This window comes from Parus major, chromosome 1 (assembly GCF_001522545.3).
Source record: "Parus major isolate Abel chromosome 1, Parus_major1.1, whole genome shotgun sequence".
In the NCBI taxonomy this organism is placed as follows: domain Eukaryota; kingdom Metazoa; phylum Chordata; class Aves; order Passeriformes; family Paridae; genus Parus; species Parus major.
This window is the reverse complement of record NC_031768.1, coordinates 90,042,550-90,060,175: the sequence shown is the minus strand read 5'-3', so window position 1 is coordinate 90,060,175 and position 17,626 is coordinate 90,042,550. Positions and strand designations below refer to the sequence as shown.

At 46.9% G+C, this 17,626-nt stretch overlaps 1 protein-coding gene across 2 annotated transcripts in view; it reads left to right on the top strand.

The window, feature by feature from the left end:
• The window catches only part of VANGL1 (VANGL planar cell polarity protein 1), a 45,510-nt gene that overhangs the window by 21,166 nt on the left and 6,718 nt on the right, over window positions 1–17,626 (top strand). Inside the window, exons 5-7 of one of the 2 annotated variants that reach the window (XM_015642812.3) lie at window positions 11,551–11,684; window positions 14,970–15,102; window positions 17,118–17,352. In XM_015642812.3, coding sequence (XP_015498298.1) covers window positions 11,551–11,684; window positions 14,970–15,102; window positions 17,118–17,352 — 502 coding nt within the window. Of the gene's footprint in view, window positions 1–11,550; window positions 11,685–14,969; window positions 15,103–17,117; window positions 17,447–17,626 lie in introns of both variants that reach the window. The other variant, XM_033517390.1, reaches the window with a different exon arrangement.

Genomic DNA, 17,626 nt, shown 5'->3' with positions numbered 1-17,626 from the left:
GGCCATGAAGGTACTTTTATCTTCGAATTCTGAAAAAAAAAAATCCACCCCCTCAACCTTTGACGTCTGTTTCTTGTGGTGAATTATGAAATACAAATATTCTGCAAATAAGTGAGCTGTGTGCCCTTTGGGGGAAAAGAAGAGGCACACATTTTGCTTAGGGGACAAGGAACAGTGAATTTACAGTTCTAGTGTAGCACAACAAGTAAAGTCCAATAAATATGGAAGCTTAATTCCTGACTCTACCTTGAAGAAGTAAGGAAAAGTTAATAGGGAGCTGTGTGCCACTAATAGAATTTTAAAATTGTCTTTATTTATCAATGGCTATAAAATTGAGGGTAATATTTTCACTTATAAATTGATTGCCCCTCCAGTACGTGCTTAAATGAACTTCATTGCTTAAATTTCTTTTGTTCAGTGTAGGTCAAGTGGGGACATCAGCTGACAGTGTGGGGAGAGCTATTCCCTGGCTGACTGGAAAACAGATTCCTGGCATACAGCAGTAAGGGTCTTGGCTGTGGTTTGAAGCTTCAGGCTGCTGACTCTGGCTTGCATTCCTCTAGTCCTAGTAGAGGGTTATCTGCATCCTTGCTGGGGCTGGATTTTCTCTCAGCTTGGAGCTGCAGGTCATGTCCCTGTGGCCCCAGTGCTGTTCGTAGGGTTGCTGAGTGCTGGTTATAAAATCAGGTGGCTCTTTCTGGGGTGGAGCTTTGTGTGGGATGCTGTGTGGTGGAGGGATGCTGTGCAGGGAGGACTGGGCTGTAGTTTGAGAGCTGGTACCCCTCCGTGTGCAAAGGTTTGCTAGTGGCTAACATGGATGCTGCCTCTTCAGGTCTGTCAGTGTAGGCTTGCAGGAGAACAACATTCCCAGGCATTTTGAGAGGAATCCTAGAACAAGTTAAAGCTGCTCTATTGACTCGAAAGAGAACCTCATTCAAAGTCTTGCCACATTAATCCCATCGTCACCTGGGAGTCAAATAAGAGATGGTCCTCTTTCCTGAGAGAGCATCTGACCAGGCAGCTGTAGGATCAAGAGCTGAATGCTGATGTTTCATGGCTACAGCATCTAAATGTAGAGTCCTATTACAGCCCTGGAGTTTCACTGCCAGTAGAAGCTTTGAACACTTTATTTCCTTGAAATTAAAGCTGTACTTCTTAGGTTTGACTTAAAAGAAACACCTAAATCAACAACTAACCCCTTCTCCCACCCTCAAAAAAACTACTAACAAAAAGCCCCACCCTTAGTTAGTTTATAACTATTAATGTAGTTTGAAGAATTCCTTGGCTAAAGACTGGCCTTATTTGAAGCTTGAACAGGCTTTAAATTATCTTGTGTAAATTAAGACTCTTACAAACTTCTTGCCATTCCTGACAGTTCCTGCATATACTTTTTGTTCATCTGAGGCTCAGGCTAATCAGAGGCATGGCATGCATGTATGCAGGGAAGAGGAAATGGATCACTGTTGTGGATTATGCTGCTCCCAGGAACTGGAAATGCTAATCCAGGGTCCCATATGTTGCCGACTTCTGTAGGGTTCCTGGGTGCTTGAGCAGGACACAAGCTTGATCTGGAAGCTGATGGGTGCCCTGTAGCTCAGGGCTTGGGGGTTTCTGGTATTTCATACCTTGTTTCTGCACTAAGTGCAGAACTGTCTCAACTCACCTTTGCATGCAGGGTAAGCTCGTGGTCTTACTCCTAACTCCTATGTTCAGAGGGTAAAGCACACCTTGGTATTCTTCTATCCCCCTGACTTGTTTGAAACTCCCTAAATCCTAAATCCAACCTCAACTGTGTAGAAACTTTTGAAAGAGGTTACACCTCCCTCAGAAATACTCTGTATACCCCTCAATTACATAAATGTTTGATCATAGTTCTGCATCGCTTCTTAAACTAATGCTACTGCAGAAAAAGTCCTGTCAGCAGCATGATCCCTCCTCACCCCTCCCAAAGAAATATTGTCTAGTTGCACAGCAATGCAGTGGTGGAATTGGGGAACTGGTAATTTATATCTCTATTATCCATGTAGCTTTTCAGTTTGTGTGTGTATTTTTCTACTTGGATTATTTTGCTTAGCTTAATTTCTGCAGTTTTCCTAACTACCCTTATAGTGTTAATGGTTATAAAGGCTTGTGGTGACAGAGGAAAGGTTTGGTGGAGCTGAGGAAAAGATGCAGAATAGAATTCTCTCATGGCCACGTACTGATAGGCCCTGTGGAGCCCTACTAGTGACAGGTCTCCAGTCTGATTTCACCCCATTCACTGTAACCCTTTGTGCCTGACCCAATTGCTCTCCCATCACATGATGTGTTTCTCCAGCTGAATGCTGGACATCTTGTCCAGTAGGATCCTGTGAGAGGCAGTATCAAAAGCTTTACTGAAATCCAAAAAGATTACACCAACTGGCTTCCCTTGGTCAACTAGCTGGTTTACTTTGTCATGAAAGGAAACAAGTTTTGGTAAGCAGGACTCTCCTCTCATGAAACTGTGCTGGCTGTGAGTGATGATTTTGTTTTCCTCATGCTTTCAGGTGTTTTTCAATACCTCCCAGAATAATCTTCTCCATCACTTTACCAGGCACTGAAGTGACACTGACCAGCCTGTAGTACTTGGGATCCTCCTTCTTGCCCTTTTTGAAAACTGGGACAATGACTGCTCAAAAATCCTAAAGAGAAGCTTTGTGATGACAGCAGCCAGCTCTTTGAGGAGTATTGCATGAATCCCATCAGGCCCCATAGATTCCTGCAGTCTGTGGGACTGTGGTGGGGCAGGGCTCTGTCTGCAAAAGTTTGCTCCTCTGCTGAGCCTTGGGGAAAGGAGATCCTCCAGTCCTTGCTTCTCCTCCCCACTCCATCTGACCTACAGGGGACCAGCCTTGGCCCAAGCGTGAGGGATTGGTCTTGAGCACCTCAGGTCATGTCTTTGAAGATTCAGAGCTGGACATGGTGCACAAATGAATGGCAGCTTACTTCTGTGGATTTGGTTTGTAGTTGTATTTCCAGCTGTGAGACTTGACTTGTAAATTATTATCTTGAGTCATGCAGGTCTCCTTCCAAAGGGCTCATTGGCCTCAATAATCTGCTCAGATGTGCAAATGTTAACTGTAAGATTGACTTCAGCAGTGTCCCTGACACATATCTCAAATTGGTCATGGGTCTGTCTTATTGGGTGTTGACAAGTGGATCCCATTGGACTGCTGGCAGCTGGCTGTAACACCCACAGTGCCTGGGGAAGCCAACTTGTCCCTGCTTTGTCAACACCTATGTATTTCTGGGGTGCCTGTGTCTTCCGTGCTGTGCAGGTTGGTGGGGAAAGCTCAGCTTCTTCCCATCATCTTTTCACTTAAGTTGTCCCCTTTGCATTCTTCTCTCACTGCTTTCCCTCCAAACTGCCAGTTTGCTCAATAAATGAAGAAAGCCTTTCACAGCTTTGGCTTTACTTTAGTCTGAGCAGACAATAGCTGGTGGTACGCTTGTGGTTTGTTTTGTTCTCATGAATAAGCAAGATAATATTCTCATTAGCTCCCTTGAGGATACCACCACCACTTGGAAAAACCATATCATGGAGACAAATGCTTGGTGTGCTAGCAGTGCCCTTTGGAAAACCCCTTTCTGAGCTCTAGCTCCTGGACCCAGTAGCTGCTGCTGCTCTCCAGGTCCAGTTAAACTGCTAGTGGCTCCTGAGGCTGCTCAGGAGGTGTCTGGCAGTCAGGTGTTGTTTTGGTTCCCTGCAGGTGTCTGGGACATGGCAGATACATGGCATGGCACGGGCAGCTTCTTTGCCTCTCATGTTTCTTGTCTGTGTTGCAGCAGGCCCTGGAGCAATGAGGTGCTGGTGGCAAGTGTTCTCTTTCTGTTTGATGAGAAGGTAGTGCCTTTGCCTGTTTAAATGTGTTGTATGGCATCAAAGGGAAGTGGGTGTCTAGTTCAAAAGCTGTTGGGGCATCTGCTTGTGGTTATTGGTGTCTGAGGAACTGTCTGAAATGCACCCCAGGCTGTGAGTGCCTCAAAGCTGCTGTTGTGCCCTGGCTAATCCGTGAGCTATACCATTTGGATTTAGTGGTTCTGCTAGGTATCTGCATGGTGAGTAACTGCTTGACAACACCTCCCCACACACGCTGCTCCCCTTGGAGAGGTGGTCTTGGCTTAAGGAAGTGGGCAGTTTGCTTTGGATCCTGCTCTCCAGGCATCTGGCTTCCTCAGCATTCTGAGGGAGAAGTTTGCTGCATCACATGTTCAGGCTTTCACAAGCTGCTCTTTCAGATGCAGCTCCTGAAGCTGCTCTCGTACACTGACCTGTCCCCATGGATGGGCTGAGGCAACTGGGGCTCCCAGTTAAACTCCTTTTGCTATTCTGTGAGGGGCTGGAAGGCAACCTTTCCAGTTACCTAGGCTGACCTGCTGCAATAAAGCCTTCTAGAATTGTATACAGGGAACCTGGCAAGATGCTTGGTCTCAGTAAGGGATTAAATCTTGTTTTTTTTTCGAAGAGAGTCCTTTGCCTTCCATAGGAAGCTCTTCTGGTGCTCCAGAACCTCCATTGTTTCTAAAACTCTTGTTAGACTTTTACAGCTTATTTTCTGTCTGTTAAATATGATGTTGGAGGTAACAAGTGTCCTTAGGATCTTTGTGTCCCTTGGCACTACATAGCATGAAATGAGATGTTCACGGTATTTTTGAGGAAGAGAAGTGTGTTGCTGTCACAGCATCTGACCTCAACACAGTGATTGTCCTTTCCTGGAAAATCATGCTATTGGAACTTTTGGACCACTCCTTGAGTGAGTGGACTGTGCTCTCCTCCTCTTCCTCCTCACTACATATTGCCAGTAATGTTCTGGGGTTTTTTCCTAGTCTGTTATGCTAGCTGCCACCTTCAGCTGTTGGAAATGGAAGGAAGGGCAGTGCAGCTGTTGGGAAGGCATCCATCACGTTTTGAGGTTCTACCAATAAAGGTGACTGGGGAAAACATTCAGGCTGTGTGCTGGTACCCCTAAAGACCAGTTAACTTCCTGAGGTATCAGGCTTGGAAGTTTGTCAGAAGGAGAATTGCAGTGGGAGCATGTCATTGGGTTTTACTGGGGTTTTACAGCCACTCAGTAAAACTTCGTGCTCTGTACTTATGTAGCAGCATCCTTTTAATGCTGGCCTGGGAGTGCTTTTATAGGATTCCTCAGGAAGGCTTAAGTAAGTAGCTTGTTTGGTTTGTATGAAGTAAAGGAGTTGATTTCCCCCCAGCCCCCAAGTTTGGTCCTACCCTCCTGTAAAATTCTGGTTTTTAAAAATACTCACAGCTTTCCTTCAAAATGAAAACATTGAATGTAACAGCAAAGTTAGTAGTAGACCTGCAGGGATCTTTTTCTTTTTCACCTGTACTGGAGGGTTTTGACTAGGCTGTGTTTGAGGAAAACAAACTAAAAATCTAACCTGAAAATTAATTATACTCCTTTCTCTCTCTCATTCAGAAAATTTCTATTTTGAAATCCCTTCTACATCAGCAGTGAACTATTGTGTTGCCCAGCTGGTGTATTGATTCTGATTTTTGTCTTGCAAAAGATGAGACAATTTCTGTTGGAGAGCAACGTTTCTTGGACTGCACAGGGCAGAAAAGGGGAGATCTGCGGTATGAAACTGGGCTGGTGCTTTCCTTAAATTTACAGCAGTCATGTGTTGTTCAGATGTCCAGTGTTGGATATAGATGGGGACACACTTTAAATTCCTGTCCTTTTCTTTCCATGTTGTTTAAAAAGGCTGTGAGGGGAGAAAAAAGATGGAGATGGGTCACTGAAAAACTGGGGCAAACCTTGTGTGTATTTGGGTTCCATATAAATTACGCCATTAACGGATGGATGTTGGCTTCCTTGGGAGCAGCAGCTGTGCTGCCATCATGCTGACAACCTGCTACTATGACGAGGTTTTCTTCCCTTCCCTGATAAAGGTTTGACCTTGCAAATTCTTTTCCCTGCCTCACCAAATGCCAGAAGTTGGGTATCTACAACAAACTCGCTGTGTGTCAGTTGCCCAGCGCCTGTACAAGGGAGGGCGAGGATTGCGCTTGCCTGCCTTAGCCAAGTGGAGAACTCACTTGTGGTTGTCTGACAAGAAAATGTGGTTTTCCTTTTCCTAAGAGCTGCAGTCCTGTTCTCTCTCTCTGACTGTACCAAACTGAAATGCTCTTGTAGTTATGACAATCAAAAGGCATTTTTCTGCTCTGTTTGTTTGGCCACAGCTGCTGGAGAAGTTCCTTGTTCTGGCATCTCTGCTGAGATCTGACTCGGGCTCTGTTTACTGGAGAGGACAAGGCATTTGTGCTTCTGCCAGCACTGCAAAGTGCTTTTTAATGACCTTGGTCTTCTTGGGAGCCTTGTTCCAAGGTGTTGCTTGGGAAGGACAGAGGGGGAAGGACCCTTGCGTCTTGCCAGCTCGTGGCCTCTGGTGTTTCAGTGCTGCCCAGGGTCATCTGTCTGGACAGCCTGTGCTGGCCTCACCTGTAGCTATGACAGAGCAGGGAGGCAGGTCTGCTCTGCATAGAGGATGGTGGCAATCCCTTCTGTAATCATCTTCAGCAGGGATGTTGGTATGGGAAACATTTTGACTTCAGTTGTCTTTTTCCAGTTTTATTTCTAGTTCTGGTGGCTTTGCTGTGGGAAAACAGTCCAACACGGTGAAGGATCAGGAACTTGAGCCCCAGTTCTGTGCCCTGGCAAAAGTGTATGAGAAGGGAAAAAGGGGAGTTTTCATCGGAGGAAGATGTGATTGTACGGCAGGGGAAGGCAGAGCAGTCCTCTGAGCCTGTTGGGTGTGAGCTGACAACACTGATTGAGAGTACAAAGCGCTGTGGATGAGCAGCTCAGTGTGCCCCAGGAGACTTCAGTATCTCTTGCAGTAGGCAAGCTCGATGCGATTGTAGGCTGGAGACATCTGGTGAGGCAAAGCTCTTCTTGGCTCTTCTTGGAAGGCTGTGTTGTGGAATCTTTTCTTAGCTTTTCTTTGAGATGCCAAACTTCCCAATTGGCTGTGGCAAGCGTTTTATGTGCCCAGAGACCTTGGCTTGTTTTGATACTGTGTCTGTTTTGAAGAATGTTTCAAAAATGTTGTTTGGAGGAGAGGAGTCTGTGCTGGGAACCATTTGATTAAATAACCCCAGGCTTCCTGGGCCCTCATTATTAGCATGTAATTAGCACAGCAGTCATCAAACCTCTTGACTATCCTGTGTATTTTAGGTGTGTGTGGCTCACTCTAAACTCTGATGCTGCAAGATCTGCATCCATAGCAAGAATGCTCTGGTAGCAAACAGCTCAGCTCTTTCTGGATGTGTACACAGATCTGTTGCAAAAGTGTGGGGCACTCCTCTGCCCTCGATGATTCTCAGTGTCTGCTGATTTTATACTACCATGTATAGTACCATTACAGTCTACATTTATAGCTTAGCAAGAAAGCACAAAATTGCTAAAACCATGTGAGTGACAGGTGCATAGAGGCGTGGCTTCAATTTTTAATCTTTTTTCTCTCCTTATTTTTTATTTTCACCAACTCTCTCCCATCACTTCATAAAACTCAAACAAACTCCTTTTCCTAGAAACCACCAGTGTGCAAAGCAAGTATTTTGATGATATAAACAGGCTTCTTTCCTTGTGCTTTGCTTCAATTTAGTACTGGCCTGTTTTCCTAGAAATCCACTAAGAAAAGCCAGTTTCAGTATTGGTGTAGTTGTGTCACAGAAGGCAAATGCAAAGTCAAAATGGCCTCTGAGGTGCAGTGAATGGCAAGACTGCAAATACCCAAATCTTTTGTAGCAGCAAGTACTCAGGCAAAACTGCTGCTGACGTACCCTGTTGAGGGAAGAAAAAATAGTCGCTACCTTTGTGTCACATAGTCCCCTCCTCCACTTCCTTGGATGCCCTGTAAAAGTTAATTCATTACTGTTAGTAAAGGGCTGTGCACTTCTCTGCTGCCAAATGCCACTGAGGTACCCTGTGCTTCTGCTGGCTCTGCTTGTTTGCTTTCCCTCTTGGCAGCATGCTGTGACATGGCCTTCTGCAGGGGAGTAAAAATAATAATTAGGAAAAAGCAACCCTCCAACTGCACAAAACGCAAAGCAACAAAGTGCGGAGTCTCGCCGACACTGCGTGCAAGGAAAACTCTGTTTCCAGTGGGCCGCTGGATTGTGCAAGACGTTTTCCTCTCGTGCCATAAGTTTTGAATCTGAACTGTTGCATGGAAATGCTTTTTGTGTCCCAATTTTTAGAACTAGATGATCTTTAAGGTCCCTTCCAACCCAAGCCTTTCTATGATGATTTCTGTGTTTCTGTGCTACGCTTTTTCTGCGTTCTGGTAGTTTGCTGCGATGCCTGAAATATACTGGGCTGCCAGCCTCTCTCGATGGGACGTGGGAACGATCCTCACTCTGACCTCTTCCATACGGGCCATCGAGTATCGAAACTTTCTGTTTTCTTCCTGCCCCTCCCCATTCTTTCAAAGCGCTGAACAAAAGGAAAGCCTTGGCCCAGCTCGCTGAAATGCGGCTGAATGAATGCCGTGACCGGCGTGGTCGAGCCGGGGCCTGCGGGGGGGCCGAGGCTCCGGCCGGGGCCTGCGGGGGGGCCGCGGCTTCCCATTCCCGCTGGAGCTGCCCTGCTGCTCCTGCGGCCGCCGCGCCTTGCTGGCAGGGCAGCTCAGGGTCTGCCCTGCAGTGGGGAACCCGAAAAGCTGGGGATGCTGTCGGGACCCAGCTCTCGGTGTTTGCTTTGCTGCTCTGGGCGCTGCCCCTCCTCTTGCACAAGAGCCGGTGCTGTACCTGGTCAGGGCGCGGGTTCCTGATGACTGTCCTGTGTGGGGCAGGGTGAGGCTTCCCCTTGATGTGGGTGAGGAGGTTGAGCAACACGGCCCAGGAGGCTCTGATTCAGCCTTTTCCTTGCTCTTGCAAATTACTGTGACCCTTTTAATTTACTTGTCTGCGGCTTCTAATTTTATTTATTTATTTTTCCTGGAACAGAGAATTTGAAGGGTTGTAGTTGTCTTCCTAACCTGCCATGCTTAGAAGGGACTACATGGGAGACAGAAATGGGCTGGTAGAAATTCAGGAAACTGATTTTTATTACATTTCTCTTCCCAGACCCCTCCATGTGTCTGGGGTATCTCATGTGTGGGATTGAGCCTATACTGGATTTGCATCGGCAACAAATACCTGGGCTTTAATTTTCAGGGTAATAATCGTTGCTTACTGCAATGTAAAAGCTTGGTTGTGTTTGTATTTTGAGTGCACGTGCCAATGAATTGGTGGGGAATGTTATTTAATGAGGGGATGGAAGGGATGTTAGGTGGGGAAAGCTGGCATCCTGATGATAATGCTGTCGGTGGGGTCCAGGGAAAATGTATATGTATAAAAATAAATTATTCTCTGCTGTGATGCATTGTGTTTTGTCCTAAAAGAGCTGGTTGGTCAGTGGTGTTCCCAAACACATCCCACTGCTGGGATGGACGTTCCAGTGCTGTTTGAAATGAGTATAGTGTGTTAACAGAGAATAACTCTGTTCGTTTTTATCTTCCTGTTTTGAGTTGGTCCTCGTTTTCCAAACATTGTGTTTTGTGATGAAACTCTGTGGAGTTTTATCTTCCTGGGAAGCAGAGATGGAAAAACTTGATCATGTTTGAATGTAGTCAGAAGGGGGAACTATGTGCTGCTGCCACATGATTACTTTTATGAAATTTTGTTTATAGGCTGCAGCAAATTCACAATAGAAATCAGAAGCATGGCAGGGAGAAATAAAATGGCTTTCACCTGTTCTATGTCAGCATCTGCGTGTGTCTGACAGTGGGTCAGTCTGTACTACTTTATCAAAGGAAAATTGTTTCCTTGGTTAACTAGTGGCTCTTTATCCACAAATCAGTAGCTGAGTGCTTAAGTGGAGTTGCTTTTACCAAATGTAAGGTGAGGAATTATGAAAAAGTGGTACCTGAAAGCATCTTAAAGAAGCTCTAGCTGGATGCAAAAGACCCCTCCAAACAATCCTAAGGAATTTGCTTCAAAATCTAAATCCATGATATGAAAGGTAGACAGCAAATGAATGGTGATGCACCATAATACTGAGTGTTGAAGCTACACAGTGAACAAGTCTGGGTGTGTTCCTCTTTCTCAGAATCTCTTGAATGGGCTGGCATCTGTGCTTAATTCACTGATCAGTGGGAGTGTGTACAGCAGCCATAGAGTGAGGATGGTGGGGAGTGTGTGTGTATTTTTTAACTTAACTTTAACTTTTTAACTATAATTACTTGGGTGTGATGCAGAATTTTAGTATTAGCACAAAGCACGGGAGAATTTAAATTGCTCCTTCAGGAATGCACACAGAATCTGTGGTAGCGCTGAGCACTGAATTTAGGGCTTAATTTGTTAATGTCTTATTTTCTCACGTTATCCTTCTTGTAATGTTTTCTTCCTACGTAGTAACATGTGTGAGAATATTGCTTTCCTTTGGAGAGGCCTTGTTGGTAAGTGTGACCTTTCCAATTAACTGGCAACAAACGTGTTGGCAGTTACACTTCCATTTTGAAGGCACAAAAATTATTTTTAGCGTGGCTCCTTGGCAAATTCCAGCTGGCTCAATGGGTGATCTTGGTGATTTGCTGAGAGTGCTGCTGCCAGTCGGGTGCCACACCGAGGCACAGTGCCAGAGCAGCATGGAGAGAGAGAGAACTGTGTCCTATTCCCGCTTTTTTAAACACCAGAGCTCAGGCTTGTTTTGAAATGCTGCCCTATTTGTTGGTAACAGCGCCTACAGACATCTCTGTCCGTTGTCAGAATGATCGCAAAGGAAGATACCTCTGGGTTGAGCCTTTCCTGCTGCTGGCGCGTGTGTTTGTTTTGCTCCCATGTGTCATCGTTTTATGTAAAGGCATCCCTTCAAAGGGATGGAGGGAGTGCCACTGCTCCTCATTCTGTCCCTAGCCAGGGATTTTAACAAGCAGCACTGAGGTAATGCTGGCAGCCGTACTCCTCAGGCAGTGATCTTATCCTGCCGTGAAAGCTGAAGAGATCGCACTCATGTCAGTGCTGGGATGGAGGAGGTGTGAGGAGCTGCGAGGTGCGGCTGGAAATGATGCAGAAGGACAAGCATCCATCCTGAGCTAGTCCCTCCATCCAGGCTGGCCAGCTACATCAAAACCCGTGTGGTGCTCTGGTCTTCAGCCTGGGCAAGGTCTCTGCAGCACAGCAATTGTACTGCTGAGGGAGGCTGAGCTCTTGTTCTGTAATTTCCCGTGCTGCAGGCAGCCTAGTGCTTCACTTTGTGCTGCCCTTGTTTAGGGATTTCCTGACATCCTCCTGTTGAGCTGAGGGCAGAGACACTTATCTTGCATCTCAAATGAAATTTCAGGTCCTAGAGAGTAATTAATATTCTGTTTATTGCACGGTCCTGTAGGCGTGGCAACTCGGCTCTGAGTGATATTGCTATCCTTCCTTCCTTCCTTCCTTTTTTTTTTTTTTTTTAAATTTATGGAAACAAGAGAGCTTGTTTCGATCTGAGGGGATTTGTCTTACTTTTTTTCTTCTTTCCCCAGCATCCAACGAGCTGCACTGGTGGTTCTGGAAAATTACTACCGAGATTTCACAGTCTACAACCCAGCCTTGTTAACAGCCTCCAAATCCCGAGCAGCCAAGCACATGGCTGGCCTGAAAGTCTACAATGTTGATGGTGGGTGAGGTAAAATATAGTTTCTGAGACTGGGTGGGATGGGGAAGGGCTGGGTTTGCTTTATGCTTTGTTATGCACACATTCTCACCTTTTTGCTTTGCCAAATCCTTGTCTCTTGCTGGAAATCTTCCTAGCAGTGCTGAGTTCGCTGGTTCCAGGTGACTTTACAGATGTGTTTAGCCCACAATAAGGCTTTTGTCTTTGCCAGGTGAAATGGCCACGTTTTGTGTCGGACTTGATTGTTGTGTGGCTTGACACTCTTCAGCACCCCTGCTTGTTTCAGGAAGCCTCTGCTTTTTGTCACCCTTGGGTCATCTCCTTAGTTGTGATAGTACAATAAACACAACTTTTAACTTAAATGAGTTCCCCAGTCGTTTATTGTGCTGCTTTCACATGCATCCTTCAGGAAAGTGAAGGAGCCACGTGTAAGCAACAGTTGCTGATGAAACTGATGCTCATCAGCCTGCAGCCTCGGCATTAAATGAGCTATGCCTGGCTCACCCATGGCCATGGAAATTCAAACACAGATAACGATCCCCATTGAGCTTTGCTGTTCTACAAACAGTTTTCAAGCTTTGGAGCTTTAGAAGAGCAGGTGGATGGACAGATATGAGGATGCTCAAAGTAGTGAAAACTGGACTTAATCATTTGACGCTCTTAAACCCTATCAGTGAAAGCCAGGATTGCTAAGTGGGGTGTGCCCAGCAGCCTTTATAGAGATGCACATTCCTTTGGAAGAATCCAAGCTGAGTAGCAAAGCTTTTATGGTGAAGGATGGCTGAAGTTGTGTGACAGAATGTGGTAGTGGCAAGTTCTGTCCATGAGTTTGTTAGTATGGAAAGGCTTTGAGGGTTGGGAAGAGGAGGCTGAAGGGACTTAGCTGCGTGCATGGTGTGGAGACTGAAATATGAAGAATATCTGTCGTATGGAAAAACACGAGACATGATTGTTTTGCTTTCAACAAAGTTTCAGTCCCTTATGGGTGTGGAATATTTTGTTTTCATTTTCCTTGTTTGTTTGTTAGTTTCATTTCTGGTGAGTTTCAAAGACCTTATCCTAAAGGCTTCTCCAATCTCATGCAGCACTCCTGAGTCCATAACATTAACTGGAAGTTTAGATCCTTACAGTGAGATATTTCCATCCTGACAGAGAAAGGGGAAAGTGGAGGAAGAGGAAGGACAGATTGACCATCATGTGTCCTTTGCTGCCTGGAGTGATGCTCTTGACTGAGTTGTGTTGGAGAGGGGAAGCAATCAGACATGCAAACAGAAATGCTCTGTGTTTTTCTAGAGGTGAAATCATTCACTCCAGCTGCTTGCTGTCAGTGAGGCCTGGTGTAGGGAAGGTGAGGGCTTCCTGATCCCACAGGTGTCTTACACTATTCAGACCCCACAGCCTGCCAGGCTGGCTGCAGGGCGTGCCATTCTGATTGCTGGCTTGTCTTCTCCTGCACTGCAGTGTCTCTTCAGGAGCTGATGTGCTCTTTTCCTGCAGCACCTGCTGGGACAGTGGGACTCCCAGGCTCAGAGAAAAGACTGTCAGTCTGGTAGTGTGAGTGGCTCAGAAGCTGCTAGCTCATGAGGCTTTCTTAAAAGAGAGGGAACCAGAAGCAAGCTGCAGATGTGGCTGGCAGGCCTTTGCAAGTGTCAAGCTTGTGAGCCTGCCAGGGTCTGGAAACTCCTGCTTTCCCTTCTGGGGCAGTACCGGTTGCCTGGGCTGTTCTGTGTGCAATGCAGCTGCCTTTGTGGACATGGAAATCTCAGGCTTAGAGGCATGTCCTTAAGAAGATTCCATCCATCTTACAAAGCAGAGTGTAGTTCTGGCTGCAGCTTACCCTGGCAGCCTGACAGTCTCTTATACCCTTCTTGTAAAGAGACAGTAATGCTATTAAGGCAGCCTAATTTGTTGACAGCTTTTGTATTTGATACTGCAGCAGCCAGGAAAGAAAAACATATTGCTGTAATCTCTCTTATGCAGAGTGGGGAGGTTCACCTTCAAAACCAGGATTTTCATTGCCAGGCATACTCAACGAGGCAAATTACAGATGTAACCCAAATTTGGGAGCTAGTATCTCCCTTGAGTCATATCCTCCATTTCAGGGCTGTCAAACAAAGTCCAAAATGTTTAGACTCTTAAGAAGCTATTTGTGTGAGTGCTTGTTCTTCCCACTGCTGAGTTTCAGGCTTCTGTCTTGGAATCTGGTTTAGGCTTTTTAGGAAAAAAAATTAAAAAGAGTTGCCCTTGCTTGAGCAGAACAAGAATTTTGAGCGTGTCTGTGCAATTGATTTGCCTTAACCACTGCCAGCTGAGAGTGTGGGCTTTGAGAGCAGTTTGGCACAAATCAGCTCTTGGTGGCTTGGAGGCAGTCCTAGACTATCACTTCTCTCTGGGTAGACCCACTTCTGCCCTCTATCTGGATAGAAAAAGTTTGTAAACTCTTCTGGGGCAACATCTTTCCTGTCCCTACCTGAACAGCCAGAGCTGAGGGCTTCATGGGAAAGTTGCAGAGAACTTAGTGCTGTGTTTTAAGGTCACTAGTTGAGGTCTTGTGGCAGACAGCTCTGTGGACTGGGTGTTACAGAGCAGATTGCAGCTTCCCTATTCCTGTGGCTGTGCAGGATCTGTTAACAGCAGCAGAAGTTGTAATGGCTGGTGCTGCTCAGAGTGCCATGAGAAACTACTACACATACAGAACCTGTCTCACCCTGTTGTGGGACTGCTTCTCTGACAGCATCTACCCTTGTGGAAAACCCTGTGCTTTGTCTAAAGGTGACCCTGCTGTCCCCTGCATCCTGTTTCCCCTTCCTGCAAATAACTGTCTGGAGTTTGGCTTTCATTTATTCATCTCCATGTCTCATTATGTTCTTGTGTTTGTCTCTCTCCTCTTTCCAACTTCTCACTTTTTGTGCTCTCACACTGTCTTGATGCTGAAATGTGATATGCTCCAGCTGCCCTTGCCTTCAAACTGAAAGCATATATAATGGGGGGTAAGTTGCATCCTTGGCATGTTCACCTCACTCTGCCTTTGTGTATGTTGTGTGAGACCCTCCATCCCAACTAACTTCCCTTGTCCACGTGCCAGAACGCCCTCTCTAAGCCTGTGCTGCCTTGCAGGGTTTCTGCCGGAGCTCCTGAGGACCGGGGAAGGGTTTACAGCGTTGGCTGGGAAGGCTGGAGCTCCAGAGCACGTGTGACAGCTGCTGTGGGGCACTGGTCTGTCCCAGCCCCAGCCCTGTGGCACTAACACCGCCTTTGTCTCCTTTGTGCCCGTCCTTGTCCCCGCAGGCCCGGGGAACAACGCGTCAGGACAGTCCCGGGCCATGATCGCGGCCGCCGCCCGGCGCAGGGACTCCAGTCACAACGAGCTCTACTACGAGGAGGCCGACCACGAGCGCCGCGTCAAGAAACGCCGGGCGAGGTAAAGCCACCCTGTCCCGGGTGAGAGCTGTGAGGCTCGGCCACGTGGGGCTTGCTGGGCCTGGAGGGTGCCCCTGACCCACCGTGAAGGGCTGGCTGTAAATCTGTCGCAGGGAGGAGGCTCATGAAGGCCAGATACATAAGGGGTGGTGACAACTTGCAACTGGAATTATGGGAAGAACGTGCGTGCAGCTGAGCTCGTGTATACAAGGCACATAAGCTAATGCAGTTCCCTGGATTAGGGAGCAGTCCAGTGCTTGACAAGTCTGCAGTTACTTGCTCTAGGAAATCCCATTATTTTCGCCCATGCCCAGGCTTGTCATTGAAGTAATCCAGGGACAGAATCAGTGGAGTGCTTGGTGTTGCCCATTCATAGGTGAGGAGAATATTTGTATTTGCAGGCTAGTCAAAGTGACAGTTTGACTGGCTCTCAATGAATTGAGGAGGAAAGACTTCACCACAAGCAGTTACATTTTGTTTTGGAAAATATATATGTCTTCTGCCAGTCATGCTTAGGCTGCAGAATTGATGCTTTGTTGAGGTGACCTGAGACAGTGCCTCTGTTTGCTCAGGAGCCTAATTTATCTAATCTAAAAGCCTAATTGCAGTCTGTAGTTAGCATACCTAACAGTTTGAGGCAAGTTGCTTAGGGCAGGCTTCCCTGAACTGAGCTGTATTTGGAAGGAATGTGTCATAACTGGAAGGAGCTGGCTTGTTTTGAGTCTTCTTTTGGCAGTTTGTTTCACTGGGGAAATGCTGGCACTACGTCCCCTCCTTGCCTGCTTCAGTCTGACCTATGCTCTGTAGCCTCTGTCTTTCCAGCCTCTTCCAGCCTTGGAGAAATAGGAACTTAAACTTGCCCTTCTGTGAAGTGTAGCATCCAAACGTGGGCTTATCTCCCATGCTTGCTGAGTTTGCTTAGAACAACTGCTTAGTCAGAGGGGAAACCATCAGTCACTAGGTAAGGGCAGATGTTTCAGGCCAGGAGTTTAAAACTGCTTTCCACCCCCCACCTCCCCCATGTCAAATTAAACAAAATGGGCAGGGTTCAGGGCTTCTCATGCTGTGCCTCATGTACAGCCTGAATGCAGTATGCTATACCTCTGCTTGTGGTGAGGCAGCTGCCCCTGGCTTTAAGATGCATTGGATATTGAGATCATTGTGGACAGTCATTGGTGACTTGAGGGGAGGATTAAGTATAAAACAAGTCCTGTCTGAGGGGGTTGAAGAGTTCTGTTGGGTGGCTCTTCCATTGCTGTTTTTTCCTCACTAGCTGCAGTGTAGCCCCTCACTTGCAAATTAGCCCAGTACTGAGTGTCATAAGACATCTGTTCCCCTTTTATGGTGTGGTCTTGGTGTTTGCTCACCTGTGCCAACACAGGAATGGTTTGCAGAGGATGCCTTTAGCTACAGTGTTAGGAGTGAGGAATGGAGGAGTGTTTTCACCCTTGCTGTTCAGTGGAGGGTGCAGCGCAGTCATTGGGCAGCACGAGCTCTGCACCAAGCTGGTGGAAATGGGAGCAGGCTGCAGCTTGTGAGCACGGAGTGTCTCAGTGCAGGTTGAATCCTGGGTCACACTGGGTGTGTCAGCCTCCCCCTGTGTGCTTGCCTGTCCTGTGCCTCGTGCTGCAGTCCTGTGTGCTGGGACCGATGTCAGTCACACATGGTTTAATTCGGACACACACGTTAAACCCAAGGGCAGCTGTGGCTTGTTTGAGTTAAGTAGCTGATGTTTATGCTGTGCTTGCAGAACCAAGTGCGGTGCTCAGGGCTTGACATTCCTGATCCTGGTTTATGGCCCTCAGTTGCTGGGTGTCTTGGGCAAGGAAGGAAGAGCTGCTTTCTATCCCTTAGACTGTCAGTAGAGAAGATTCTGTGTAAATTGGTGGCAGGCAGTGACTTGATGGCAGATGGGAATAGGAGGCTTGTAAATCCTGACTCCCAGGCTCTGCCTTAACCACAGACCCATCCTACTTCTCGTTATGACTCTTGCTGTCTTGATTTTTTTTGCTGCAGGCTTGTGGTTGCAGTGGAAGAGGCTTTCACTCACATCAAACGCCTCCAGGCAGAGGAACAGCAGAAAGCACCAGGAGAGATGATGGACCCCCGAGAAGCAGCCCAGGCCATCTTCCCCTCCATGGCAAGAGCTCTGCAGAAGTACCTTCGCACCACCCGCCAGCAGCAGTACCACAGCATGGAGAGCATCTTGCAACACTTGTCCTTCTGCATCACCAACAACATGACACCAAAGGTAATGAATGCTTTCTCTAATGCGGCTGCAGGAGGGAAGGAGAAGGGGATGGCACAGCTGTGTGTGCAAGCAGAACAGGAAGTTGTCAAGGGAGGTGAGTGAAGGCTTTCATAGCTGGTCCCTGTGAATTGACCGGTGCGGTGTCGCTTGCATCAGGTCTTGAAGGGAAGTAATACTTCCTCTGCAGCATCTTCTTTTTCTTTTTTCCTGAAAGTGCCTATGAGGTATTTGTTCTTGAATCCAGTTCAGCAAAGGAAATGCTTAATATTTGAAA